This window comes from Rhinolophus ferrumequinum, chromosome 23 (assembly GCF_004115265.2).
Source record: "Rhinolophus ferrumequinum isolate MPI-CBG mRhiFer1 chromosome 23, mRhiFer1_v1.p, whole genome shotgun sequence".
NCBI classification, from domain to species: Eukaryota; Metazoa; Chordata; class Mammalia; order Chiroptera; family Rhinolophidae; genus Rhinolophus; species Rhinolophus ferrumequinum.
The window spans coordinates 13,195,150-13,222,128 of record NC_046306.1 but is presented as its reverse complement, the minus strand read 5'-3'; the positions used below and the strand labels follow the sequence as shown (position 1 = coordinate 13,222,128).

The window sequence follows — 26,979 nt, the reverse complement described above, 5'->3', positions numbered from 1 at the left end:
CTGTCCCCAGGCACTGTCTCATCATGCTGTCTCGTCTTAACCACTATTTGAAATTCTCTTCTTTTTTATTTAATTACTTGCTTACTGACTGTTTCTACCGCACCTCTCCGTCAAAATGTGAAGGAAGGAATAGGATGGACCAGTTACATTTGAACTTGAGGCTAAACAATAGAAATGTTTCAAGTGTAAGTACGTCCCATGCGTTATTTGGTACATACTTATACTAAAAGAATTATTCATTGTTTATCTGAAATTCAAATTTAATTGGGTATTCAGTGTTTTTATTTGCTCAAACGCCCACAACAGTGTACATGGAAAGTGCTGGAAAAATGTTGAATGATTGGATGGACAAATTCCTTCCTTCATTCATTCATTCATTTATTCATCCAATGCATTATATTAAGTGCCAGCTGGGTCCTGGGAATATTAGGGTAAAACGGGACACAGTCCAACAGGGGAGGCAGGCAAATAACCAGTAACCACCAATTGATTAAACTTGTATGATATAAAGCGCTGGGGACTGTGGGAGCACGGAGAAGGAGCCCTGACCCTGTCTGAGCCAGCAGGACTACCCACAGGGAGAAGATTAAGATGGGACTTAGACGGTGAGAATTTGAAGCGGCAGGTGTGATAGCTGCTGTGGGCAGAAGGCCTGGCATGAGCTAAGTCCAGAGACAAGGCAGGGGCTGTGAGATTCTGAAAGTGGCAAGTGGCTGGGGGTGGGGGCAGGTGTGCAGTGTGGATGGGGCTCAGAAAGAGGTGAGAAGGAGACTCACATTCACTGAGCATCAGTACTTACCAGTCAGGTATAATAGTGATTGTGCCCATTGTATAGACGAGGAAACTGAGGCTCAGAGAAGTGAAATGCCTGGGCTAGGTTTACAGTCTGAAAAAAGCCTAGCTTCAAATTCAGGTCTGACAGACTCTGAAGCTTGCTCTCTTCTGGAAAAGCCTCTGGGTTAAGGATTATCATCCCAATTGGAGAATGAAGAAACTGAGGCCGAGAAAGGTGACAGGGTGCTCTCTGTAAGTATGGCTCTGTCTAGTTTAACAGGAGAACACTGAAGCAGCATGAGGGGTATGGTTTATCTCAAGCCCTCCAGAGAGACAACAGGAGGGCCAGGGAGTCCAGGAGTCCAGGCCACTGTGTCTCCCACTCCTATTTGGGTTGGGTCTCTAGGACCCCCTTGCTGAGCCCTGGGCTGCATGGGTCCTGGGCTGGTCTGCAGTTACCATGGAGACTGCCTGCCACCATCCCTGAAATCTCATTGTGACCAGTATTAAGAGATTGACTCTGCCCGGCAGCCCTCACAGGATCTCGGATGCCTGGCTGGCAGTGGGAGCTCCCTCAAGGATGAAAAGGTTGCTCACTGTGCAGGACCCCACAGCACCAGGAGGAGGAGGTCAGACTGGGGCCAGGGCTTTCCCCGGGACTACCCAGGTATGGTCCTGACTCCACACCTACCTGGAGAGGAAGACAGAGTGGTGGGAGAAACTCCCAAGACCAAGGGATGGAGTCCGGATTTGGGAGCAGTATAGTGACCTTGAACCCCCAGCCCCCACCCCTCGAATGTCCAGGGCCTTATGGGGCTGACCCCATTCTGATCAGGGCAGGATTCAGATTTCCTCAACAAGGTGAGGGGGAGCCTCACAGAGTCTTTTAGGGGTACTCTAAAGCTACCTAAAGACCAGCTACCTAATCGTCTTCGTTTTTGCTTTGGGGAAACTGAGGCACAGAGAGGGAGAGTGACTTATCCAAGGTCAGTGAGTCAGTGTACTGAAGCAAGTCAAGAATCCAGAGGGAGACCTGAGGTGGCCCAAGCAGAAAACATTTGCTTAAAATGTCATTGTCCCCTCTGCCTTTAATTCCATATCCTCCTCTCTGTCTTCCAAGAATGGAGTCCCCTCAGTGCCCTCTCTCCTCAACCTGTCCCATCAGCCACACTTCCCTTCCCTCCCTGCTTCCCCTCTTCTGCCCTCTTCTGCCACCCGCATAGCCTGAGGCTGGCAGAGAGTTCCTGGCAGTCTCCACTCTGCTGGAGGGCATGGCCACCAGGACACACCTGTCCCATCCAGGGGACATCCCCTCACTGGATTACTATCTGGATGACTTTAAACATTTTTCTTTCCTGCTTTAGCCCTTCTGTGACTTTGGACACAGTGGAGGCCCTAACAGCCCACCCCCACCCCACCTCCTGCTAGGCCTGCCCTGGAGAGATTTAGGCCAGGCTCCAAAGCTCTCTGTCAGGCTTCCTGGAAGGCCACACTGGGGCAGGGGGACAAACATTGCCTCTGGAGCCAGGGAGAGAGAGCTCAAATACCATTGACTCAGCAATCTGAGCCTCAGTTTCCTCACCAGTAAAGGGGGCAATAACCTTTCTTTCCTCAAAGCTTGCTTGCAACTGTTACTGAAAAATCTGTAGGCTATGCTATTACATGAGCAAAGCGAGGGTAGAACAGTGTAAGGGTGGGGTGATAATATATGATCTTAGATGCTGCCTGCTCTGCATACATGTAAAGAAAACTTGGATGATACATAAGAAAGTAAGAGAACTGGTTACCTGTGGTGAAGAGGGGAATGGACTAGTGGACAGGAGACAGGCAGAAGCAAGACGGCTCAAAGTGCAGCTTTTATATATTGTTTTGACTTTTGAACCATGTGAATGTAGTACCAATTCAAAAATAAATTTAAAATTTTTAACCAATTAGGAAAAAATATCAAATAATAATAATAATCACACATACCTCAATAATATGGCAGGCGTGCAGCCAAGATTGAGACCCACACACTAGGACTTGACTGAAGGAATAGAGAAAACCTGACTCCGAGTCTCTGAATCCATGGGCCCTTTTGTAAGTCAATCTCATTTTGTCAGTAGCACAATAATGGTCATTGGTACCAAGAATCAGGAGCTCCCCACATGCTGGCCACAGTACCAGGCACTGTCTAAATATCATCGCATTGAATCGGTATTCTGACTCTAGGAGGAAGCTGTCATCGTCCCCATTTTACAGATGGGCAAACTGAGACTCACTGACATTGCAAACTAGTAAGTTGTAGAGCTTGGATGCACATCTAGGCCTTTCCAGCTCCAAATTCCAAGCCCTCCTCCATACAATGGGTCTCAATCGTGGTTGACCATCAGAATCACCTGGAAACTTTTTATTGCTGCTCCTCACCTACCCCACTCCTAGCCCAAGATTTGATCATCAGTCTGTGATGGGCCTGGGCATCAGTATTTTTGAAAGGCCCCAGGTGATTCTAATTCACCATCAGGGTTGAATCTCTGCTGTATGGTGGACAACTTTTCAAATGGGAAACCAAAGTCAGAGAAGGAAATGACCTTGCCCAAGGTCACTTGCCCAAGTGTCTGGAAATAGCGGGAGCAGGATTCACACGGAGCCTTTGTGAAAATAAGTAAAATACACCACCACCACCACCCAAGAGCAGGGCCTGGGCCGGGCAGGGGCTCCCTGTCATCCTTCAGGCCCCACAGGGGCTGGCAGGCCCCATCTAACTCTCAAGGTCACTTCTGCAGATAAAGTCAGGATCATAACCAGGAGCGAAGAACATAAACAGGACAGCAACAGCCACAGCTTCAGCCCAGAAGTCACAAGCCACGTGGCAGGAGGCGGCCTGCAGGGACACCCTGCCCACACAGACCTAAGTCCTTCTGGCTTCCTTCCGGATCACTTTCCAGATCATACTCTCTACTTTAACTCTTTTTTTTTTAATTGGGGAATATTGGGGAACAGTGTGTTTCTCCAGGGCCCATCATCTCCAAGCCGTTGTCCTTCAATCTAGTTGTGGAGGGCGCAGCTCAGCTCCAAGTCCAGTTCCCGTTTTCAATCTTTAGTTGCAGGGGGCACAGCCCACCATCCTATGCAGGAATTGAACCGGCAACCTTGTTGAGAGCTCGCGCTCTAACCAACTGAGTCATCCGGCCGCCCCTCTACTTTAACTCGAGCCTGTGGTCAGTGTCTCCCACAATGCCCTGCTCTCTGGCCAGAGCAGCTTCCATGCCCTTCCACCGTCACCTACCATGTTCTCCACTTCTGGACGTTTCCTCTGCCACCTTCTCCCGGAATCCATCCGTGACCTGACCACTCCAACCCAGAGATATATCTTCCTTCTCCTGCCTTCCGCCTTCACAGCCCATGCACAAAGCCCTCATGTACCATGGGATGAAGCTTATTTTATTGTGTTACTGGCCAACGTTCGTTGAGCACTTGCTGTGAGCCAGCCCTGGAAGGGAAGGGTAACCTCAGGATTAGGAGCACAGACTCTGGAGCCAGACTGATCAGGGTGGAATCCCAGCTCTTGTTTCTTATAAGCTGTGTGAGCCTGGGCATATGACTCAACCTCTCTGTGCCTCAGTTTGGTAAAATGGTGATATAAACATTGCCTACCTCACAGAGTAGTTGTGAGGATTCATGAGTTAACACATGGAAAGACCACCCCCCTCACCCCCAACAGCTCTGTAAACATCGGCATGGTTATCACTGCATGTATCTCAGTCCATTTCATCCTCACGACAACCCTGTGAGTTAGAGATTGTTAGTCCCAATTTACAGGTGAGGAAACGGAGGCACAGAGAAGTCGAAAGTCAGGGCAGGGCTTGGCTTCTTTCTGTATGGCCTGATGCCACTAGAGAGACAACGTGGCTAAATGGGTTATAGCTTGGAGCCTCTGGTTTGCAGCTCATGGCTGCTCCTCGAGGACCCACAGGACACAAGGCCAGGTGAATTTCTCTGACGAGGCCGTCCGATGGCTCTCAGGCACTACTCTGCTTCCAGCCAGCCCTGGCAGGGAGGCTGAACGGTGGAGGAGGGCATTTCAGTGCCATCTTGTTCACTAATGTCCAGAACACATCACTGAGTCCCAGAGACAGTCCCTGCCTTCCCTGTTCTCGCTGGAGACCAAGGACACTTGGGGTGACCTTCTGTCCTTGGACGAGTCCCTTCCCGCCTCGGGCCTCCATCTCCCTATCTGTACAATGAGTGAGGGAATGAGTCTGAACCAGCGGTTCACAGTTCTCATTTTCTGCAGCCAGCTCAGCCTTTCAAATGACATATGAAGGAGCAGCACACCCGAGAGGCCAGCACTGAGTGAAGTGGGGCGTGTCACACACTCCCTTGGCTCCTGGGAACCTCAGAACCCAGTCTGGAGCCCCAGGCCATCTCCTCCTGGCTCGGACACTGCAGGATTCTAGAATCCCAAGCTCAAAAGCTGCCGCTTCGCATCCCTGTTTGGAAAGCTTCCCCCCAGCTGCCTTTATCTCTCTTTGGCAACAGAGCAAATTTGCTCAGGACCCAGAGCAGGGGGAACAAGCAGACTGTTGACTCTTAAGCAAAACCTCCCCTTTGGAGGACAAGCAGAGGAGGCCACTGGACGTGCGTGGGGAGGACAGCAGCCTCTTGCATAACCCGGGTGGCCTCCTGCCCACCCCGGCCCTTTCAGGGTTAGGGGTGAAGCAAACCGCAAACTCATGCCCAGTTAATTTTTTAAGGCAAAATCAACAGGCTCAGCAATGATTAGCAGGCAGGTAAGTTCGTCTTAATCGTGCTGAGGACAGGGTGGAAGGAGGCTTCTGAGGCCCAAGGATGGGGCTCAGTTATCAGTTAACCATATGAATGTTGTTTCCTTCCAAACCCCCTGGCCTTCAGCCCCGAGCTCCCTCATCTTCCTCTCAGAAGTACTTCCATGGCAACCTAGTGGCCATCCGTCACCGAGTGAACAAACACACTAGCATCCCACATCTGTAGGAGGCAGTGCCAGGGCCCTCAGGGCTACGGTGGAGCAAAGGGAGCCTCAGAGCTTATGGCCTCCTTGTGAAGGCCAAGCTCCCCCCCACTGCCGCGTGACCTTGAGCATGTCCCTTCTACCCTCTGGGGCTCAGCGAGGGCCCCGGGTCTACGGCTCAACCTGTAGCCAGCTGCCAGTCCCCTGGGGGGCTCAGTGTCTTCACCCCCAAACGTGGGGGTTAGCTGAGACATCTTTTCCAGTCTTGAAGTTCTGTGAGATCATGATTGGATTAAGCCATCGTGGCCTGTGCCCAGGATGAGGAGGTGGTAGGAGCAGTGTTTTAGGAGTTCAAGGGGGAGAAAAGATGCCCAGAATACAGAGGAGGCCTACCTGGTATCTGCTGTCTGTATCAGCAAGCGTCAGATCCCGCTCCTGGAAGAGGGCTGTCCTGTCAGAGGGGAGGCAGGGGTCCCTGTGAGGGTGGGATGAGGCTGCAGGGATAGCCTGGCAGACCCCAGTTGGCCCAGGACCCTTCCCCCCGGATCTTGGGAGCTGCCAAAGGCGGCGTCCCTGGGCCTGCTGGCTGCCTGAACTGGAGTTTGGTCAGTGGTTGGGGACCTATATTGTGAGAAAGTTAGGACTTTGTCCACAAACTGGAATTTGAAATTTCAAAGGGGCGAAACTGAAGGGCCCTACCCCAGAGTGGAGATGGCTCTTGGCTTCTTTCCCCCACGACTTTTGTTCTTTGTCTTGATAAGTCCCTGGTTCCTGCACTGTTCCCTGGACAGTGGGTGGGGGAGGAGAGACAGGAGATAGCGGGGTGGTGAGCACCCAGGGGCAGTGAAGACACCAGGCAGCCGGGGGGAAGGCAGGAGGTTTGGAGGATGCCTCTGAACTTGAACGTGCCCAGGACAGGCTCCTTCCCTTCTCAGACCCCTGAGCTCCCCGGCAATAACACGATGGTGGGCGCAGTGGCTCAGTGTTCCAGAATTCTGAGGGTTTTTTTTCTGGGACTCCAGGAGGGAGGTAGCATGTAGGGGGTGAAGCCCTCAACTCTGGAGTCAGACTCAAGGTCAAATCACAGCCTCTCCTGTCCTGATCTGTATGGCCTTAGGGAAGTCACTTCAAGTCTCTGAGTCTCAGATCTGTAAAGTGGGACAGACAAACTGAGAAGAGTGGAAAGTTCTTAGCTCTGGGCTTAGCACAGAATCTCTCCGGCAACATGAGCCATTATTGCCATTTGAAGGAAAAATGGTGTGGTTCAGAGCAGCAGTTCCCTTAGCCAATGTCCACACCAGGGGCTTGAGCTCCCTGTCCACCCCTGGGTCTGTGGCAACCCCTCCCCTGACACCGGGCTGCCAGGGCAGAGCTATCCAAGCCACCCTTCCTTTCCTTCTGGGGCGAGACCTCCGTTTCTCCACCTACAACATGAAAGAGTTGGACCTCTAGGTGAGTTCTGGGGTCAGTTGTTATGTCCTGGGAGCTGTTGCATGTTGAGCTGGGGTCTGACGCCCAAGTGGGTGGGGCAGAGATAAAGAAGGGCTGCTGAGCCGATGGTGTGGAGGTCTCTAGGAGCTCTCCTGGGCAGGGGTCCTGATTCCGACAGATTATGTGGCTTGTGGGTCAAAGAGTCAACCACCAATGACAATTGCTGCTATTGCACCGTTTGCCTGCACTTGGTCGTTTAATGCCCAACTGTCACTGTGAAGAAAGTATCAACCCATTTATCTGATGCCAAAACTAAGGCTGAGAGAGGTAGAACCTGAGGTCACGGGGTTTGGGAAGTTGACAGTGCCTGGATTTTGACCCAAATCTTTCTGATTTCTAGGTCTGTGGTTTATCCTCTAAGAGGTTGGGGTTGGGGGTGGGAAAGGAGGACTAGTTAGGCCCATTTTACAGAAGGAGAAACCCAGACTTGGAAATAATTTGCCTGAGAACACAGAGCCAGTAGACCTTACAGGTGGTGGCTTGTTTATAGGAGGGACGTGTGTCTAGAAGACATTGTTTGGGGTCAGCAAAGGGTGGGGTGAATGGTGTATATAACAGGTGTAATTTATGGAGTTCACGAGTGGGTAGGTTTACTTTTGGGGTAGGTTGTGATGTGTGGGACGTGAGTGGGGTACAAAATAGGTTTCTGGAAAGTGCTTCATAGACAGTGGGTCATGCGTGTTGTACACGTGGTTAAATGTGTATGTCATAGTTTGTATACTTAGCAGTTTGTCGTGTGCGGGCTGTCCACCTGGTCGTGCTTACCTATAATGGGTCATGTATGTGGCATGACATAGCTCACCTGAGTTGATCATAGACCTTAGTTCATTCAAACTAAGACATCACCTGTAGAGGTTGAAAGATGGTTGTTTTTGTTACCGATGGAACTCTGACGTGCCAACGATCATACTTCACTTTGGAAACGTGGAATAATGTGCCTCTTAGAATTGAGGAGACGCCCGTATGTATAGGCCACGTATTGCCGGGTTGTGAGAGGAGTTGCAGTGTGTGGCTTGTCGTAGGTGCCAGACAGGTGGCCGGAGCTGGAGACAGCCCTTTGAGGCCCCTCCCAGAGCTGCTCCTCCTGTTCCTCTGTGTTTATCCTTTAGTAGGGTACCCAGCCCAGCTCAGCTCAGCACAGGCCCCAAGGTCGCTGGAATCCGGATCAGATGTTCCGGGGAGGGGTTGGGGGGGGCATAGGAGCAAGCAGTTAAAGTCGTCTCACTTCAGGCCCTTGTGAAATCTCAAAGTGTGAATTGTAGGGGGGCGCGCTCCCTCCCTCAGGGTCTTGTCCTGACCAACAAACAAATGGGTCAGGATCTGCTCCCCATTGTACAGATGGGGAAATTGAGACCCTGAGAGAGATATGATTCAAACAGTTATCTGAATGGTGACAGAGCTAATTCCTAAACCCAGGTCTCTTGACGCCAAAAACAGCCTTTCTTCTCCTCCAGAACAATTGCTCCGCTCACCCCCACCCCAGTTATCTCAGCTGGGTTGGGGGAGGATGATGGAGGGGGAGAACAAAGCTACACAGGGCAGAGAAAGGGCTTCTAATAATTGAAAGAATATGAGGAGGATGCCTTCACACAGTCCTCAGACACAGACCGCCTCTCCGCTGATATGCCCACACATTAATTCACCCACCCATTTCTCACTCACTCATTAATTCACTCTCTCACTAATTCACCTGCTCTTGCTCACGGTGTTACCAAATCCTGCCACCCTGGTCCTTCCAGCCAGCAGAGGAGGACAGGCTCACAGGCCACCAAGTCCCCGGTCCTTCTAAACCTCCGCCCTTGATTTCTACCTTCCACCTTTCACCCTTACTTACTTCCCCAGCTAGATTGGGAGCTCTTGGAGGTGTCTGCGGAGCGTGCAGTGAGGACTGGAGGTGTGAGAACTGGGTGAGCCATGAGCGGAAGGCAGGCAGGACTGGCCGCATGGGCCCTATATTCAGAAATCATAAAGAATTTCAGCAACTGCAGAGCATGAAACCAAGCACGGGACCCAAGTGTGGGGCTCTGCCACTGCTCGGGTGGCGCACCCGTGATGCTCATTCTGAAGGGAGGAGCTGGGCGGAGAGAAATGAGGGGGACAGAAAGGGGGGCCAGGGAGCAGGAGAAGGGAAGGACGCTTGTTAGGCGCTCCTGGGGTCTTACTGATACCATCTCATCGAACACTCACACCACCTTGAGGTTGATTGTGCATTTTATGGAGGAGGACACTGAGGCTAAGAAAGGAGAATCATCTATCCCAAGTCACGATTAGTAGGTGGTAGGCGCCTGAAAGTAAACCCAGGTCTGTGGGGTTGCAAGCCTGTCTCTGCCAGTTCTGGGGGCAGGGTGGGGTGGGGTGGCGTGAGGAAACAGGAGGATGGGACAGGGAACGGGAGACAGTGTCTGTCTGGGCCTGAGCAGCTGGATGCTGTGTCGGCTGATGGTGGCCATAGCGGGGTCATGGGAGCTAGAGAGGGGAACCAGAGGTGAGTCTGGTCCTCCCAAACTTCCAGTCCATTCTGCCCCCAGGGGAGGTGGGAAAATGACAGGGAGCTCCCAGGACCAGGATCCAGAAGATTGGTGTCTGGGGCCTGGGATTTAGGTTTTAATTCGTGAGCCATGAGGCTCCCCCCAGCCCCGTCCCAGAACTGACAGAGACAGGTTTTATCTCTGCAGGAGCACGGAGGGTAGAAGTCAGTGATTTGGGAAGTCATTGAATTAGGGCGTCTTGGAGGTGGGCTGTCCGTGTCTGAGTGTGTCAGACTTGACTTGGGGTGACAGTGACTTGGAGGGTGGCTGAGTCAGGGGTCACATGAGTGCTGGTGAGCTAGCCTTCCCATCTGGCAGAGTCAGTAACTGAATATTGGTGAGTGAGGGCCCCCACAGTTATAATAGCACCCCGGGCGTCCACCAGAAACCGACAAACAGCCAAATCCTTGCAGCCCCGCCCCGACAATCCACCACTGGGGGAGCCGATTAACCATTAACCCCCACCCCTCCCCAGCAGAGCCTCCACCCCTTCACAGAGGCTCCAGGGAGATCCTCCCAGAGGACAGTTTGAAAGGCAGGAAGGCAGAGAGTGCACCTGGGAGGACGCAGTGGGAGGGTGGAAGGCGGGGGCCAGGGCTCGGCCTGGAGCCTTCGGAGTGGGCACCCTGGGCAGGGCGCGTGGCCGAGGTGTGGAGGGAGAGGATGCGCCTCTCCAAAACCCTTGTGGACATGGACATGGCTGACTACAGCGCCGCGCTGGACCCCGCCTACACCACCCTGGAATTTGAGAATGTGCAGGTGTTGGCGATGGGCAACGGTAGGTGGGGGCAGGTGTGCCCAGGTGTGCCCAGGTGTGCCCAGGTGTGCCAGTTTGGGGGCACATATGCCCAGGGACGGGAGCAGGCCTGCGGCGCTCCGTTTTGGGGTTGGGAGGAGAATGGTAGACAATGGCAGGTTGGTCCTTAGGCCAGCACAGGGGTTGCCAGGTGAAGCGGATGTGCCCAGGTACAGTGACCAGAGGCATTCTGGGTGAGGGAAGGAGTGCAGGGGCAGAGCTCCAGCAAAAGTAGGTCCTAGGTATTCCTGTCAGGCCCTTCTGGTCCCTGGTCACTCAAAGCCATTCCCAGTCAGTGTGTCACTGGGAGCGGGGACGTGACGGTGCGCTCCCTCACGGCATCCAGTGTCAATAATTGGGTCCAATATGGCTCCTCCTTGCACCGCTTGGGTATAGGTCCAGAGAGAGGGAAAGGGGTTTCCAGACCCTAGAGACAGCAGATGGAGGTGCAACTGTGTTTCAGGGTGTCTTTGGGACTTTCCTGGGGTGAACGCCCCACTTAGAGAAAATGGAGTTCTCAGGGAAGCTTTACTAAATGAGACACCCGTCAGCAGTGTGTGTGTTGTGTGTTGGTGTGTGCCCGTGGATGCCTCTTGCTGTGCACACATGTGTTTCCGTGTAAGTGGGTAGGTGGGTGTTGTACTGTGTTGGCAACCGTATGCCTGCGTGAACGATTTGCATGCGTGCGCTCATTTGTGTGAGCCTGTTCTGTGTCCATTTCCATGTGTTTGTTCACTGAGTGGGTCTGTGTTGGTTGGTGTTTCCAGAGGGGCCTGTGATTGTCTTGTTTATGTACATAACCGGCAGCGAGTGTGTGTATATGTGGCTGTGGCTGTTTGCACACATGTGCTGTGGATGTGGATTTGTAAGTGTGCCCCCGGGCCTTCCTTATGTCCTGCATGGGCGTTCTGTCTCGTGCCCCCGCTTGTACCTGCTTGTGTACTTTTGTGCACATCCCTGCCCTGGGGACCAGTGCTCTCTAGTGCACACAGTTACGCAGACAAGATATGCAGGATTTTGACGTTGCCATTTGTCAAATCGGCAACATGTCCCCTTGACTCTGAGCAGATTCTGTTGCTCACGTGTGTCTCTCCCCAGGTTTATACCTCCGCTCCCACATCACCCAGAGCACATCTGAAGAGGGTGATGCTGGTTCTATTTCCCAAGGAAGTGGGGGAAAGGAGGAGGTTTGGAAGCCAGGAAGTTTCAGGAGGGGAAGGTCCCTAACTGGTGGTAGGTCAGCCTCAGAGGAGAAGTGGGTGGCAGCCAGCAGAGGTCAGCCTGCCACCTGCCTTCCTGCCATGGCTCTGCAGCTTCAGCCAAGGCCCGTAAGACTGGTGGCTCCGCCAGAAAGAGGTGACTTCCCTGCCTGTGGTCAGTGGGCACTGCTTGTGGTTGGTCTCACCAGCTGCTCACCGGCCCCTGCCACTCTCTGTGTGACCTTAGCCATGTCACCTCCCCTCTGCTGGTCTCTGTATCTTCTAGAAAATTGGCTTCAGCACCCCAAACCTGCTCGCAGGTGGGCTTTTAGGAGTGTCTGGGGGGGGGGTATGTGAGGGAACTGAGAGAAAAACACACAGGAAATGATAAACAAAACGCTGCTGCCCTGTGACCCCACTGGGACAACGTGTGCTGTCACTCTCCTGGCCACTGCCCAGCCTGGGTTGCTCCCTGGGGCTGGCCCTATCACCCCTCCAGAGCCCACGCCTCCAGCTCCCAGGAATCATGTGCCCCCGAGGCAGAGGCCAACGCCCTTGACTGGATGGCATGAAGACAGGACAGCTTCCAGCTCTGGAGCCAGAAAGATCGGGGCTCGAATTCTGGCATAGATCCTTCCTACCTGTGTGAACTCGGCAAGCCATTTTCCTGTCGGACCCTCAGTTTCCTCATCTGTTAAAAGGGAATAAATAATAGCTCTTGTCCCCCCAAGCTAACCAGAGGATTAAATAAGACAAGGCGCCTGAGAGCTTAGCACTGGTAACTGGTCCTGGCCCCACATGGGTTGTCTCAGGAACACTGAGCATCTGTAAGAAGGGTCTATGTTCCCCAGTGGAATTTGAAGTGGTCTGAGAGTTGGGGTTATGTTTGGCACACATCCTGGGCTGGTAGCTCGAAGCCTCCAAGGATAGCTCCTGACCTGCTCCCCAGCCCTGTTTCAGCAGCAGCAGCAGCAGCAGCAGCAGCAGCAGCAGCAGCAGCAGCAGGGGGTTTTAGTTTCAGCCGCCCTAGCAGAAACCCCAGCAAGGGTAACACTGGCCAGAGTCATCCAGCACTCCTGGGCCAGAAATCTGGCTCCTCTACTTAGCAGAGGTGTGATGATCCTGGGTAAGCACCTGTCCTCTCTGAGCCTTGGTGTTCTCACCTGGAGAATGGGGCGGATCAGCTGACCCCAGGGGTGAGGACCACTTGACAGCACCCAGGATGTAAATGTCCCTTCCCCCAGCCTCCACCTGAATGGCCAGGACTTGTGGGGTCAGCTCTTCTTAGGGGTCCGGGGAGGTGAGGCTGAGGGAGAAAGGGCACCAACGTGGCTTAACAATTATCCCCATCTCCAGGAATAATTCACCAAGTGGAGGGGGCTGCACTCCCGGGCACCGTCAGGAGTCTAGGAGATGTTCAGCCAGGCGACAGCAGGTTGAAATGCAGCGGTGTCTGCTTGTACATGGAGGCTGGAAGCCATCTGCTCTGAGAGTTTCCTTCTGCACAAATGTTTTTATTTCACAAATGCTGATAAAGTGCTTATCATGTACCAAGTACTTCACTGAATCCCCAAAACAGCCCTAGGGGATTATTCTGCTCCCTATTTTACAAGCGAGGACATGAAGGCCAGACGTAAACTAATGCAGCCAACATCACAGGGTTAAGAAGTGGGCAAGCTGGGATTTAAACTTGGCAGCAGGGTTCCAGACTTTGTACTCTTAACTGCCATGCCATGCCCCTCTCCAATTCTTAACTGGACGCTCTTTAGGAATTCAAGGTCGGATTCAGTCTTTCTATGAGAACCCGTGTGTGTGTCTATGACTTTGTGTGGTGTGGACATGCTGGCATTGTGGGGGGAGATGGGCCATCGCGTTTATCATCTTCTCCAGGAGGTCTATCCTTTATGGAAGATTTGCTTACAAAAAGAGGGTTTGGCTGCTGAAATTTAAAAAAAAAATAATTAAGAACAACTGGATCAGTTGCTCCCCTTTATAGCAGGGAAACTGAGGCCCAGGGGAAATTGAAGCAAGGAAAAGGAACTTGCCCAAGGTCACAGGTGAGTGAGTGGCAGCATGAGCACTAGCACCCAGGATCCAAGATCCCCAACACCCAACCCAAGATCTTTGCCACCTTCTTCTCATCCCCCTCCTCACATTTATATGGATGCAGTAGCTTTTGCCTCTGGGACAGGAGGTATTCAAGAAGTGCCCAAATCCTTGCCATGACCCTCCCAGGAGGGCAGGTGAGCCACTGCCCTTAGTGCATGTCTTCTCATTTCTCAGGAGAGTTGGCAGGGCGCCTGGGCACCAAGCTGAGACCCTGGTCACTCAATGAGAAATGAAGGGCAGGACCTGATTCCAGGCAGACACTGGGAGAGTATTTGTCCCTTCCACAGCCCCTTCTGCCCAGTCAGTGAGGGTCTGTAAGGTTCGGATACATCCTAGAAGGTAGCCAGGTTTTCATTACTTCTCAGAGAAAGCTGGGCTAGCAGACTCACCACGGGCAGAAGCAGACCCTCATGAACGACTTTCTGAAGTCACTGTCACAGCTATCCCCAAGTTAGAGATGCAAAATGGGGGATTCCAAAAGGTCACGGGATTTGCCCGAGGTCATGGAGGGAGTTGGAACAACATTCAAGTCTGGCTGAGGCTGAAGCCCTAGGGAAATCCCCACAACACTCATAGTGGTTTGTGAACCTAAACCACCAGATGAACAGGGTCTCCGGAAGGTGACTTTCTGTCACTCCTGAGACCTTACTCTTCTCTTTTAATGCAGACACATCCCCATCAGAAGGTGCCAACCTCAACGCGACCAACAACCTGGGTCTCAGCGCCCTGTGCGCCATCTGTGGGGACCGGGCCACAGGCAAACACTACGGTGCCTCAAGCTGTGATGGCTGCAAGGGCTTCTTTCGGAGGAGCGTGAGAAAGAACCACATGTACTCCTGCAGGTGAGGAGCCCCTGCTCAGGGCCTTGATTTTTCCAGCTGGAAAGTGGGTGCAGTCGGGCTAATGTTCCCCAGGGTCTGTCTTCTCCCTGCCTAGGTCCCAGAAGCATCTGCCCTTCAAGGCCTTCAAGCCTCTTCCGGTTTCTTAGGCCTTGTGGATCCAGATGGGAACAATTATTCTAGGAATCTCATTCACTGATCATATAGCTATCAGCTGCCCTTTACTGATCACTTTCTATATGCAGACACCGTAGTAAGTCTTCGCAGTATATATTTAACTGATCCTACAACCCCATTTTATTTTTCCTATTTAGCAAATGAGGATCCATGAGGCTTACGATCAAGGCTCCTCCAAAGCCTTGGAGGATGGGGTGCATCCTCCAAGATGGTGCTTTTCCTAGGGCAAATAGGGCATTGGCCCCAGGCCCTTTCACCTACCCCAAGGGCTTCTCAAAGCCTCAGAGATCCCCCCTTCAAAGCATCTCCTGTTCCGAGTGACAACAATAATAAAATAATAGCAGTTGTTAGTTACGAGCACTTGCCATGTGCAGATATGTGCCAATCTCGATCCACGTATTAGCTCATTTTCACCTGTCAACGTCCCACTGAGGTGGTTGCTATTATTATTCCCACTTGATAGATGAGGAAGCCGTGGCTTAGACAGGACTTGGAATTTGCCCAAGGTCACCCAGCTTGAATGAATGGCAAAACCCTATTGATGCTCAGGGCCCCACCCATAACCACTGTGGGCACTGCCTCTGCTTATACCCCCTCCACAGAGTGGCTCATGTGGACCAAGAGTTTACTCCGAGCCATAACCAGGAGCCCACTCTGGACTCTGGGCTGTTTCAGGATGTGGTGGAAATAGCAGTGCTTTGATACTCAAAGGGCTGTGATCCCCAACTTGGCTCTACCACCAGGCTGAGTGATCCGGGTCTACACATGGCCCCTCGGAGCCTCAGTTTCCTCACATTCAGTAGGAAGGGTTGGACTCTTACAGAGTCCGTAGAGCCTTGCTTTTGGTTAGCAGGAGAACTCCTGGAATGAAGGGTTAGAGTGAGGAGCCTGGGGGTCAACCAGATGGCCAGGGTTCCAGCTCAGTCCTGGGAACGGGAGGGGTGGGCTGTCGCTTCCCCATCCAACCGTCCAAAGCCCTCCCCAGGTTTAGTCGGCAGTGCGTGGTGGACAAAGACAAGAGGAACCAGTGCCGCTACTGCAGGCTCAAGAAGTGCTTCCGGGCTGGCATGAAGAAGGAAGGTGAGCCTCGTCCCTGCCCCACCACCCCACTGCCCCAGCTGCACCCACGGCTCCCACAGTCATTTACAACTGCAGCCACAGCTTTATGACTTGGTGACAGGCCCCAAGGTGACTGGCTGATGGCTGAGAGGAGGAAGGGCCTGGAAATCTGACCATAGGGAGGGGCTGGGCTTGGTCTTGAGAAAAATTTGAAGAGATAAGCTCCCACTCTCAGCTACTTGGTTCCCAGCCACCACCACTCCTGCCTGCCTTCACCACTACAAGGCAACCAAGTCGGGGTGTTTTCTTGATCTACTATTTCAAACGTTAGGAAAAGTGTAGAGGAGGACATTACAAATATCCATGTACCCACCACCCAGACGGAGTAAATATGGAGGCGGGGCTGGGGGGAGGCTCTATTCCTCTGCTTCCTGTTCCAGGGACAAGTGCCCCAGTTCCTCAGTTCTCATTTTTGAGTATCAGGGGATCCAAAGTTTTCATGTTCCCGAGAACGGGGACAAGGCACCAGACTCATCCTGGGTGGAGGAGGAGGGGAAGACCAGGGCACAACATTTATTACGGTCTCTCCAGGCCTCCTGCTGCCAGCAGACACTCATCACTGGGCTGGGCTTTCCCACGATGGATAGTTCCTTTTGTTCTTCTGACAACCCTGTGTGGCTGGCACAATTATTATTCCCCCTTTCCATGGAGGGAGTAACTAAGGCCCAGAATCATTCCGGAACTTGCCTGCAGCCTCACAGCTGATCAATGCAAGATCTGGCATTTGAACTGAGAGCTTCAGACTTGAGCTCATTGCTGTTCGGACGACACCTCCATGCTGCCTACTTTGGCCCTCCAAGACCTCAGGAATGTTTAAAATGTTTCCAGCCCAAGCTCAAGAAGCAAAAGTCCTTTAACTGCTTCCCAAAGTAACTTGAGTTCATTTTCAAATCTCTTCGTCTTCCTCTCCCCTCAACTCAACTTTCCCAGCCCTGGGACCCGTCCCCAGACCTTCCCTTCTTGCCCGCAGCTGTGGCACGCCAGCCAAACCCTTGGTCCAGTCCTCTGCACCTCCCACCCCACCCCCACCCCACCCCACAGCAGGAACCTGGGACCCAGCCTGCCTGAGTCGACTGAGAAGGAGGGGCAGCCCTCCCCTGTCTCTGCCTCTGAGCCCCTGTTTTCTCTGCCCCCTCCCTAGGAAATATCTTCTGTGTTGTCCCGACAGGGCCTTGGTTTGAGCCCATGAGTCCTATTGACAAACCTGGTCCTCCTGACCCCAAAGAAGGAGTGAATGCTCTCCAAGGCCCTTCCTGCTCGCCACACCACAATTCTAGCATCCAGATTTCAGTGGTGCTCAAAGTGGGGCAAGGGCTTTTTTCAAAGGGCAAATATCCCCCACCGCTCCCCAACCCATTGTTCCCTGGGGTTGAGCCTTTCTCTCTTCCAAGCTGGGAACCACTCTGGAATGAGAAATGTTAGAAATGGCCATGTGATACACAGCTGGCGGCAAGAGAAAGATTGAGAACTAAAGTCTAAGAGTCTATTCGATTATACTATAGTGATTCTATTACCCCAACAGCCTAAGATTTTAGGTTCCAGAGAATGCATCTCTCGTGTTAAGATTTCACACCTTGTGACAGGCAGGTTGGAAAAAGGTTGGCAGCCTTTCTAGGCTGTATGTAGCCTGGTCCGTCAGTCTTTATATATGTCTCATATTAAACAGCGAGAGTCGTTTTCACATGGGTCTCTTCAGGGACGTTTCTGCCCCTTCTGGACTCCAGGTTTCCCACCTATGGAAGGAGGGGGTCAGTAGTGATCCCTCCCAGCTCTGTGAGTCTCACCACAGACACCCGGACATGTGTGATGTTTGTTCCCTGCTCCTCCCCCTGAGTTGCCAGGGGGGAAGGGGTGTGAGAGCCCCAGGCCATTCTCCCGTAGCTTAGCCTTGAAAAAAGCCATTGCTGCTTGGCTCAGGGAAGGTGGCCTCATGCCAGGAGGATAGGATGACTGGCCGATGTCAAGTCAGTGCAGGCTAGTAAATGCTGGTGCTTATTTACATGCCTGGGTTAACGGGAAGATCATGACACGTGCACGTATTGCTTGGTTGCTTTGAGAGTCGGCCAGGATGGCAAAGTGTCAGTTGCCACGGTGGTCAGGCTCTGGGAAGTGAGGGTACTACTAGTTCTACCCAAGTCTTATAGCCCCACCACCCGTCTGCAGCCTGGTGGGACGTTCCCAAAGCCAAGAGAGCTGCTCAGTGGAAGCTTCGGGGACCCGGAGAATTGGCACAAGGTTTCATTTCTCTTCCTTGAGGGCCTGAGTGGGATGCGGGCCCTGAATCCCAAGAGTGGTCCCTGAGGAGTCCACTGTGTGGAAATGGACGGTCCTAGACTTTTGAGGATGATCCCTCTGTAGAGTATACAGATGTCGAATTATAGTGTTGTACACCTGAAATGTATATTTAAAATTAGAAAGTAATCCCCGAGGACACAAAGGCATGGGCTGCAAACATAAAACTTAGAGACCAGCCAGGTGTATATGAGTTCATCAAATCTACCCACTTTATAGATGGGGAAATTAAGGCCAGAAAGGTGACGTGATTGGGTCCAGGGTGGAGTCAGGACTAGAACTCAGGTTCCTAGAGCTGGACAGACACCAAGCTCTGGGGAGTGAACCTGGGCCCACCCAGCGTGGGAGGCATCTTCTCGGGTCCAGATTCTCAAAAGGACCTTTTGACCACAAGGAAGGGCTTCAAATCTCATAGGCCTGTAAGTCTTGGCCAGAAGTGGGTTCCCCAAAGTGACAGAGACCCTGAGGAGAAATCTGGAGGTCAGTGGGCCCAACAGAAGGTCCAATAGCAGGCTGAGAATTCTTTCCTATAACCTGACACCTACCTGGGCCTCAGCTGGTGTCAAGCTCCTGGCATCAGAAACCCAGCTCAGGAAGCAGTGCCAAGGGTGCAGGAGGTGGAGGTTGGTGGTGGACCCTTCCTTGGAAGCCCAGCCCCCATCAGGGGTTCTCTGAGAAGACGGGCTCATCCTCCTCTCCGCCTCTGCCCAGGTTGGTTAATATTCAATAGAAGTTACATTAGGTCCCCGACCCTGCTAATACTGAGCAAACATTTGGAAAACATCATTCCGTGACTGAGCTCGCGCCGGGCACTGATAAGGCCAGCCTAACCTTGAGGAACCCAATCCGCAGCTGCTGACAGCAGCCCTTTTATTCGGCCCGCCTCCACTCGGCGCCCCTGCGGGTGTGGACAGCCGCTGAGGGAGGGGTGTTGGCAGGGCAGGGCGGGATTCCGGCTGGGAGCCCTGGTGCCAGGAGCTGGCCCCATGCAGGGCAGTGGGTCTCAGGAGAGATTTCTTACCTTGGAAATTCTATTTTATCTCACTGACTCCAGGCCCCATTTAGACTGTCTGACTTTCATTCTCTGATTTCAACACTATATGAAATCCAGAAAAAGTTGAATAGCTGGGAGGTCACTATTCCCCCGAGAAACAGGCCATAGGGTGCTCCCAGGCATTAGAGTTTGTCTCCTTCAGCACCTTCTTTCACTCTCTCAACATATATTTATTGAGCACCTACTGTGCGCCAGGCTCTGTTTTAGTCGCTGGGGCCACAACAGTGAATAAGAGGAATGAAGTTGTGGCTTTCTGGAGCTTTCCTTCTCAGAGGGAGAAAGAATAAAGACGTGAACGAAGAATTCTACAATATGTGCCAAACAGAAGAGTAAAGCAGGAGAAAGGGCAGAACATGGGAGGGAATGGCACCTCAGACAGGCTGGTCAGACGGGGTGGCTGTGAGAAGGTAACATTTGCACAGAGACAAGAGTGGCATGAAGAAGCAGCTAAGCCATGGGCGACAGAGGATTCCAGGCAGTGGGAACAGCAGCGGCAACAGGCCTGATGGAGAGTGACAAGGTGTGTCCAAGGAGCAGCGGGGGCAGGTTTGGGGGACAGAGTGAGGGAAGGAGGTCAGAGAGGAAGGGCCACGGGGAGGAGTTGTGAGATGGGGAGGCCACTGGTTTTCATGGAGGGATATGACCTGAGCTCCGTGTTAGCAGATCCTTTGTCTTCTGAGAGGTGCCCTGATGGTAAGGGCAAGGCCAGAAGCACAGCAACCAGTGAGGAGGGCCTGGACCATTCCCGGGGAGAGAAGCAGGGCCCAGACAGAGTGGGAGCCAAGGATCGATTCTGTAAGGGTTCCTGACAGCACATGGGGTGTGAGCAGAGGTGGTATGTGACAGAAATAGAGGTAGAACGTGACTTCCGGTTGAGGAGTGGGAGAATAAACCTGCCTGTTCCAGAGAAAGGAAAGACTTACAGGCGGACAAGCTTATAGGTGAGGAAACTGAGGCCCAGAGAGAGATGGTAATTCCTGTCAGCATGCAGAGAGTGAGGGGCAATTCCGGACAGGAAGCAGGTCACCTGTCGCCTCGCCCTCCCTCCTTCCGGCTGCACCCAGGCCTCATTCCACATTGAAGCCTCTCAGACTCCAGGGGCCAGGGCCAGGGAAGCAGAAGGTCCATCTTACACCTAAGGCCAGGACTGACCCGGATGGGGACGTGCAGTGGGGTGTGGGGCCCTTGTGGACAGAGGGCCCAGATCTCTGAGTTCCTGGGAGACAGCCCAGCAGTGGGGCAGGAGGGAGGCGGCTTTCCCTGCTGTCTCTGAAAAGGCTAGTCTGGGGCACATGCAGCTCCAGCTGGTGGATGGGACCTCTAGGGCAGGTGGGGGCCTCCAGACCTCCTTGTCCAGGCCTTCTGCCTCCATGTTCAGGAAACCCTGAGCCATCTCATGTCACTCAGAGGAATTATTTTGCTTGTTTTACACACTTCCATCTGGGAAAAAAGGAACCCTTTCCAAAACAGAGCTTGGAAATCTGTTATCTAGACAGAGCCCTTCTTCAATGCTCAAGACCCACCTTAAACCTTCTGCCAAGTCCTCATGGTCTTGCATGCCTCCAGTGACGGGTGGATCACTCCTGCAGTCACCACGTTGTGGTAGGGGCAGTCCTGGCACTTGGAAAGTTCTTCCACAAGCTGGGTTAGAGTCCATCTGCCCTGATTCCCACATGTTCATCTGGGCTCTGTCCCCTGGAGTCCCCCTTCCTACTCCCACCTCCAACTGTGCTCGCTTCGCTGCAGAATAGCCCCACAGAATCTCTTTCTGGGTTGAACTCTCTCCCCTTGCACCTCACCCACGCCTCATCCATCATGCGACAGCCCTCCTGTCTGCTGCACCTCTGCCCTCCCTCCTCACCTCTCTCTGCCATCCTCACAGCCGTCCAAAATGAGCGGGACCGGATCAGCACTCGCAGGTCAAGCTACGAGGACAGCAGCCTGCCCTCCATCAATGTGCTCCTGCAGGCCGAGGTCCTGTCCCAGCAGGTACCAGGGCACCCCTCCACCTACCTGGGGAACCCCCACACTGAAGAGGAGTCTCACCTCCATCCTGTCCTCCCCAGCCAAGTCCTGGAGCAGCAGCTAGAAGAGCCTCACAGAAGGGACACTGAGTCCAGTGTCACACAGCCAGTTTAATAGCAAAGACAAAATGAACCCAGGTCTGGCATTTTGGGGTGCTTTCTAGGTCATCCTGCGGCCTGCATTGTGTAGGCCAAGCAGGATCTTGGCTTTCACCGAGGGCCTGAGATCAGCTTAGCCCCAAGAGAACAGCAGTGAATAAGTGGACAGGGTACTAAACTGGGACTCAGCCAACCTCTTGCTGTGTGACCTTGGGCAAGTCACAGTACCTCTCTGGGCTGTGGTTTCTTCATCTATTAGATGAGGAGGATGATTTTTGCCCTGCTTCTCCTCTAGGGCTGAGGGGTTCCTTGAGGTACTAAGGAGACAGGGGGACGTGGGGGCAGGCAGCAGGTGAAGGCCCAGAGGGAGCCCTCCTCCCTCACATCTGCCTTCTCCTTCCTTCTGTCCATTTTCCCTTGAACTTCCCCCAGAGCCGAGAAGGCACCCATAGCCCGTTTCCCCTTTTCCAGACAGGGCAATTATCTGTGCAGCGTCTGGCCTTCTCCAGCATTTTCCTTTGTCTCACCCCAGATCACCTCCCCTGTCTCTGGGATCAATGGAGACATTCGGGCCAAGAAGATTGCCAGCATTGCAGACGTGTGCGAGTCCATGAAGGAGCAGCTGCTGGTGCTCGTCGAGTGGGCCAAGTACATCCCGGCGTTCTGCGAGCTTCCCCTGGATGACCAGGTGAGGGGCAGAAATGGACTGCAGGCAGGGGGGACACTGGGCAGGGGGGACACTGGCTACCTGGGATATAACCTTGGACTGGTTTGATTTTACTTGTTTAAATCACTTTGCAAATATTAACTCATTTAATCCCTCCAACACCCCTCTGAGGTAGTGTTATTATTTCCATCTTATAGGCGAGGAAACTGGGGCACAGAGAGGTTAAGTAACTTGCTCAAGGTCACACAGCTAGTATCCAGCAAAGCTGGGATTAGAACCAAGCAGGCAAGTTCCAAAGTTCAGGCTCCTAGCCACTGTGCCACTGCACGGGGCCCCTCTCTGGGGGGCTGTTGACGGGCCCAGGGCCAGAGATCAGGAGATTTGGGCTTGAGCCCTAGTTTTAAGACTGGTTCTCTGTGTGATCTTAGACAAATTACTCCCTGTCTCTGAGTCTCAGTTTTCTTATCTGTAAAGTGAAAATTATATAATACCTGCTTCAGAAAGTTGTTGGAAAGACTGACGATATTACCATTTTGAAAAGTGTAAGTCATGTAGTGCTCACCTACACAGTGCCCGGGCCACAGCTGGCTTCCCGAACTCAGTTTCTTCCTTATTTCCCACCAAGGTGGATTAAATCAGCATTTTATTTCTCAAAGTACATTTTGTAGAATACCAAAAATGTCTCAGGGGGTCCAAGGGGGCTGGTGGCAGGCAGGGGAGTCCGAGGACAAATGAGTTTCTGAGATACTGCAAATGATAGCCCCTGCCCAGGCACCCCTGAGGCCTCTGCAGCCGTTTTCCCTATCTGGGAAAGGATAGCGGGGCTGGGTCACCTTCTCAGCTCTGAGGGACGCTCTGGGGCACAAGTGGACAGGCCCCAGACATCAGCTCCTGGGGCGTTTGCTTCTCGGTTTTGCACATTTACACAAAAGACTAGCAATACATCTCAGTCGATTAAAGTTTCTGAGAAGTCCTACAAGCAAGGCAGCTGTTGAACTCTGTGGGACTCAGGGCTCCTGAAACTCCTTTGATGCCCAGACTCTCCTGGAACACCTATTAGTATCTCACAGTGGGACACGCTGTGCAAACACTGGTGCGGTTGGTCCTCAGCCTCGCGCTGGCGGCTGGATCAGACACCCTTTCACACGGATTCTTCTGGCTTTGGAAGGGATGACAGGGCAGGGATCCTGGCCGAGCTGCCCCTGCCTTCTCCCCTGTTCCTCGTGTTCTGGCCCTGGTCCCCTCTGCTGGAGAGTCTGCATTAATGTTTAATCCCCCCTGTTCCTTCCCAGGGACTCAGCAGGGCAACAAGATACCCCCAAGCTGAGCAATTGTTAACCTCGATTTCCCACCCAAACCTCCCTGGCTGGGGCTCAGAGCATTCTCAGAGAGCAGTGATGGGTGGCCAAAAACACAAGACAATCATTAACACCCCCCCTGCACCTCCCCAGCCTCAGAATAGCCGCCATGTCAGGGGGCCGGACCCGGGGCTAGGAGGGTTCCCAGCTCCCCATTCATGGTGTATAAGGAGCTTGTCTTGCCTGAGATGGTGGGGCACACTACGAGATTGGGGGGGGGCATTGTCCTCCCAAGGATACCCCAAATCTATTGACATTGCCCCAGGAATGACCTTCCAAGTTTGTTTGCTTCTTGATTTGTCTGGCCATCAATCCATTGAAACCTAGAAGTCTGGGTAGCATTGGATAAGGGGACTGAGGCCTAGAGAGGGAAAGTGATTTGCCCAAGTCACAGAGCAAGGTGGCCACGGAGCTGGGATTTGAGGCCAGGTCCTCGGCCTCGCGGTTTGAGAGCCACTGAGCTAAGTGACAAGGGCCCGGCCCCGTCCCCGGGGTATGGGAAGCGCCCGTCATAAGCATCCTTGGCCTTTCTTTGTTCTGCTCACGGGAAGTAGACTGTAACCTCCGAGGCTGTTTGCCATTTCTCCTCTTTTCCTGTCATCCCCACAAGGAACAGGTGAGGGAAGGACAGGTGGATGCCCAGGAGGGACTAGATCTGGAGAGGACGTTACGTAGTTTGTTCATTCACTCATTCCTTCCTGCCTTCCTTCAAACAAATATTTATTGAATGCTTTCTAGGTGCCTCAGAATAATTTCTAAGGCCTCCTTAGAGAGGCCGTCTCTGACTTCCCCGTCTAATGTAGTCACTCCTGCCCCGTTGCTCTTCATTATACTCGAATAACCCTCACCTACCTTTCTTCTTCCCTTTCTTTCTCCCTCCTTCTCTCCCTCCCTCCTTGTTTTCCCTTTCACTATTGTGTCACTTAGTAGGCACTAAACATGTGATGATTGAAAGAATGAACATTCAAATGAATTAATGATCAAAAGCATTTTTACTTCATAGTGTAGCCTGCTAAACACCCTCCAAACTCCTTAACCCAGCCTTGCAGATAAGACCCTGGAAGCTACCAGCCTCCCACTGTTTTTACCAGCCCATCCTTTGGTCCTCATGCAAGCACTGAAGCAGTTGGTTCTGCAAGGGCAGGTGATGTCCTCCCATGAGTTGGCTGGGCTCCAACCTCGGACTTGTCTTCCAAGGCAAGGGAAGGGGTCTGTCAAGCTCATCCCCTGCCAAGGACCAGTGCTCCTGCCTTGGCCTTGGGAACCAGCATCCATGTCCGAATTCTTGTAATTCACTCTCAGAATCCTAGAATCTTAGAATATCAAGTGGGCAGATGACCTGGAGATCTTCTGCAGTAGTGATTGCCCAAACATAAGCGCACATCAGAATCCAGTGGGGAGCTTGTCAAATACAGATCCTTGGGCCCATGCCATATATACAGAATTAGAGTCCCTGGGAGGAGGGCTTAAGAATCTGCATTTTTATGAAACACTCTTCATAATCTTTCATACCTGGTCCATGGGTAGGAACTCGGGACCCGCAGCTTTCAGAATTTTGGGTGTCATAGGCCCTCTTTAGAGTCTGATGAAAGCATTTGAGTCTCTCCTGAAAAAACACATCCAGAAGGTTGTCACAGTCTCACCAGGAACCCAAGGGAGGAGTAGAGGAGAATGGCGACTTACCCAAGGACACCAGAGTTCAAGGACAAAGTCAGCATTCGGTCTCCTGTCTCTGAGTACATGTTCTTTCCCCTTCCGGTTCCTGCTGAATCATTTCCAGGTCCCTGGCTTTATCAGTTATGGGAAGAAGGCAGCAGTGTTCTGATGCCCATGTTATAGTGCAGACAGGTAAAGGCAAAGGGAAGCCTGCAGCTGCCTTGCCCAGGGTCATCGAGGTGGCGGGGAGCAGTCTTCCAGGGGTGCAGATGCCAGACCCCGTCCCTTCTCTCTTCCAGGTGGCCCTGCTCAGAGCCCATGCTGGCGAGCACCTGCTGCTTGGAGCCACCAAGCGATCCATGGTGTTCAAGGACGTTCTGCTGCTAGGTGAGGGGGCTACCAGTCCAGCTAGGGCTCCACAGAGGGCATTCCCAGTGTGGAACCCACCTGGGCACAGGAGAGGTCCATGGTGGCATGCAGGGGCGAAGGAGACAGATCACAAATGGCCCTGTCCTCAGTGTCCTCAACTGGGTACTGCAAGGAAATATAAGACGCAAGGAATTGAAGTTTCCCAGCATTGCAGTTCAAGCACAGTCAGGGTTGTCCCTGGAATGACCGTGCATTCTGATGTGCTTTCTGGAGTAGAAACAAGAGGCAGCCAGTTACGACACAAACCTCAGCCCATGTCACTTATGCCTTCATGGCATGTTCATTTATTATCTAAATGCTTATATAGATCACATTATGGACCAGATACTAGTCTAAATACTTTACAAACATTAACTCCTTTTGTGCAACAACCCTACGAGGTAAGCACTATTATTTATCCCCATTTTACAGATGAAAAAACTGAGGTAAAGAAGGTAATTTATCCAGATATATCTGGCTAGTTAGTGGTATAACCACTATTCAGCCTGGGCAGTCTAATTCCAGAATCTGGGCTCTTACCCTTGATGCTTTGGTGCTTCCCAAATGAGCCTTGAATGTCATCAGTCTTGTGGGTTCTATTGGAGAATGGAGCTTGGATGATGTGAAAGGGTCCTAGAAAGCCAGGATCCAGCCCAGTCCAATGACTTCAGGCAACTCATTCCTTTAAATCTGGGCCTCAGTTTCATCATCTGTAAAATGGGCATGGCAATCCCCATGGGGCATTTCCTCCCATGGGCTGCACGGTAACTGCAAAGGGCAGGGCCTGTCCAAAGCTAGGGTCAAGGGGTACACCCAAGATGGCTTCCTCATCCCCTCTCCTTCCCAACCCATCCAGGCAATGACTACATCATCCCGCGGCACTGCCCGGAGCTGGCAGAAATGAGCCGAGTGTCCATGCGCATCCTCGATGAGCTGGTGCTGCCTTTCCAGGAGCTGCAGATCGATGACAATGAGTACGCCTGCCTCAAAGCCATCATCTTCTTTGACCCAGGTACAGTCCACACGCCCACCCATCCTTGATGCTCCAGACCCTCTGTAACTTCTATTGAGTTACATACCCTGAGTTCACAACCTCATCTCTTTAGTACCACAACCCGGAAAGGTCATTTTATTAGCTCCATTTAACAGATGAGGGAAATCAAGGTTCGAAGGGATGATATGACCTGACAGGGTACACTGACTCCAGAGCCTTGGATTTTTTTCTTTCCCTCTTTTCCCTTCCTTCTCTCCCCTTACCTCCCGTCTTCCTTTTCTTTCCTTTCCTTTCATCTTTTTCTCAAAACATTTTATCAAAACAATATCTGCGCATACTTCAAATGCAAATAATCCTTCCCACCCTACTTTTCCTGCGAAAGCCAATTCCTCAGGGGGAACCAATTCTGATTCCTTTAATGGTTTC

At 52.5% G+C, this 26,979-nt stretch overlaps 1 protein-coding gene across 3 annotated transcripts in view; it reads left to right on the top strand.

Moving 5' to 3' along the window:
• Nucleotides 1-26,979, top strand: part of HNF4A (hepatocyte nuclear factor 4 alpha) — a 58,395-nt gene that overhangs the window by 23,097 nt on the left and 8,319 nt on the right. The window contains exons 1-7 of one of the 3 annotated variants that reach the window (XM_033094418.1): nt 10,276-10,540; nt 14,534-14,708; nt 15,868-15,962; nt 21,230-21,336; nt 22,003-22,158; nt 25,451-25,538; nt 26,416-26,571. In XM_033094418.1, the coding sequence (XP_032950309.1) occupies nt 10,426-10,540; nt 14,534-14,708; nt 15,868-15,962; nt 21,230-21,336; nt 22,003-22,158; nt 25,451-25,538; nt 26,416-26,571 (892 nt within the window). In that variant the 5' untranslated portion in view covers nt 10,276-10,425. Of the gene's footprint in view, nt 1-10,275; nt 10,541-14,533; nt 14,709-15,867; nt 15,963-21,229; nt 21,337-22,002; nt 22,159-25,450; nt 25,539-26,415; nt 26,572-26,979 lie in introns of those variants that run through there. The other 2 variants (XM_033094417.1, XM_033094419.1) reach the window with 2 other exon arrangements.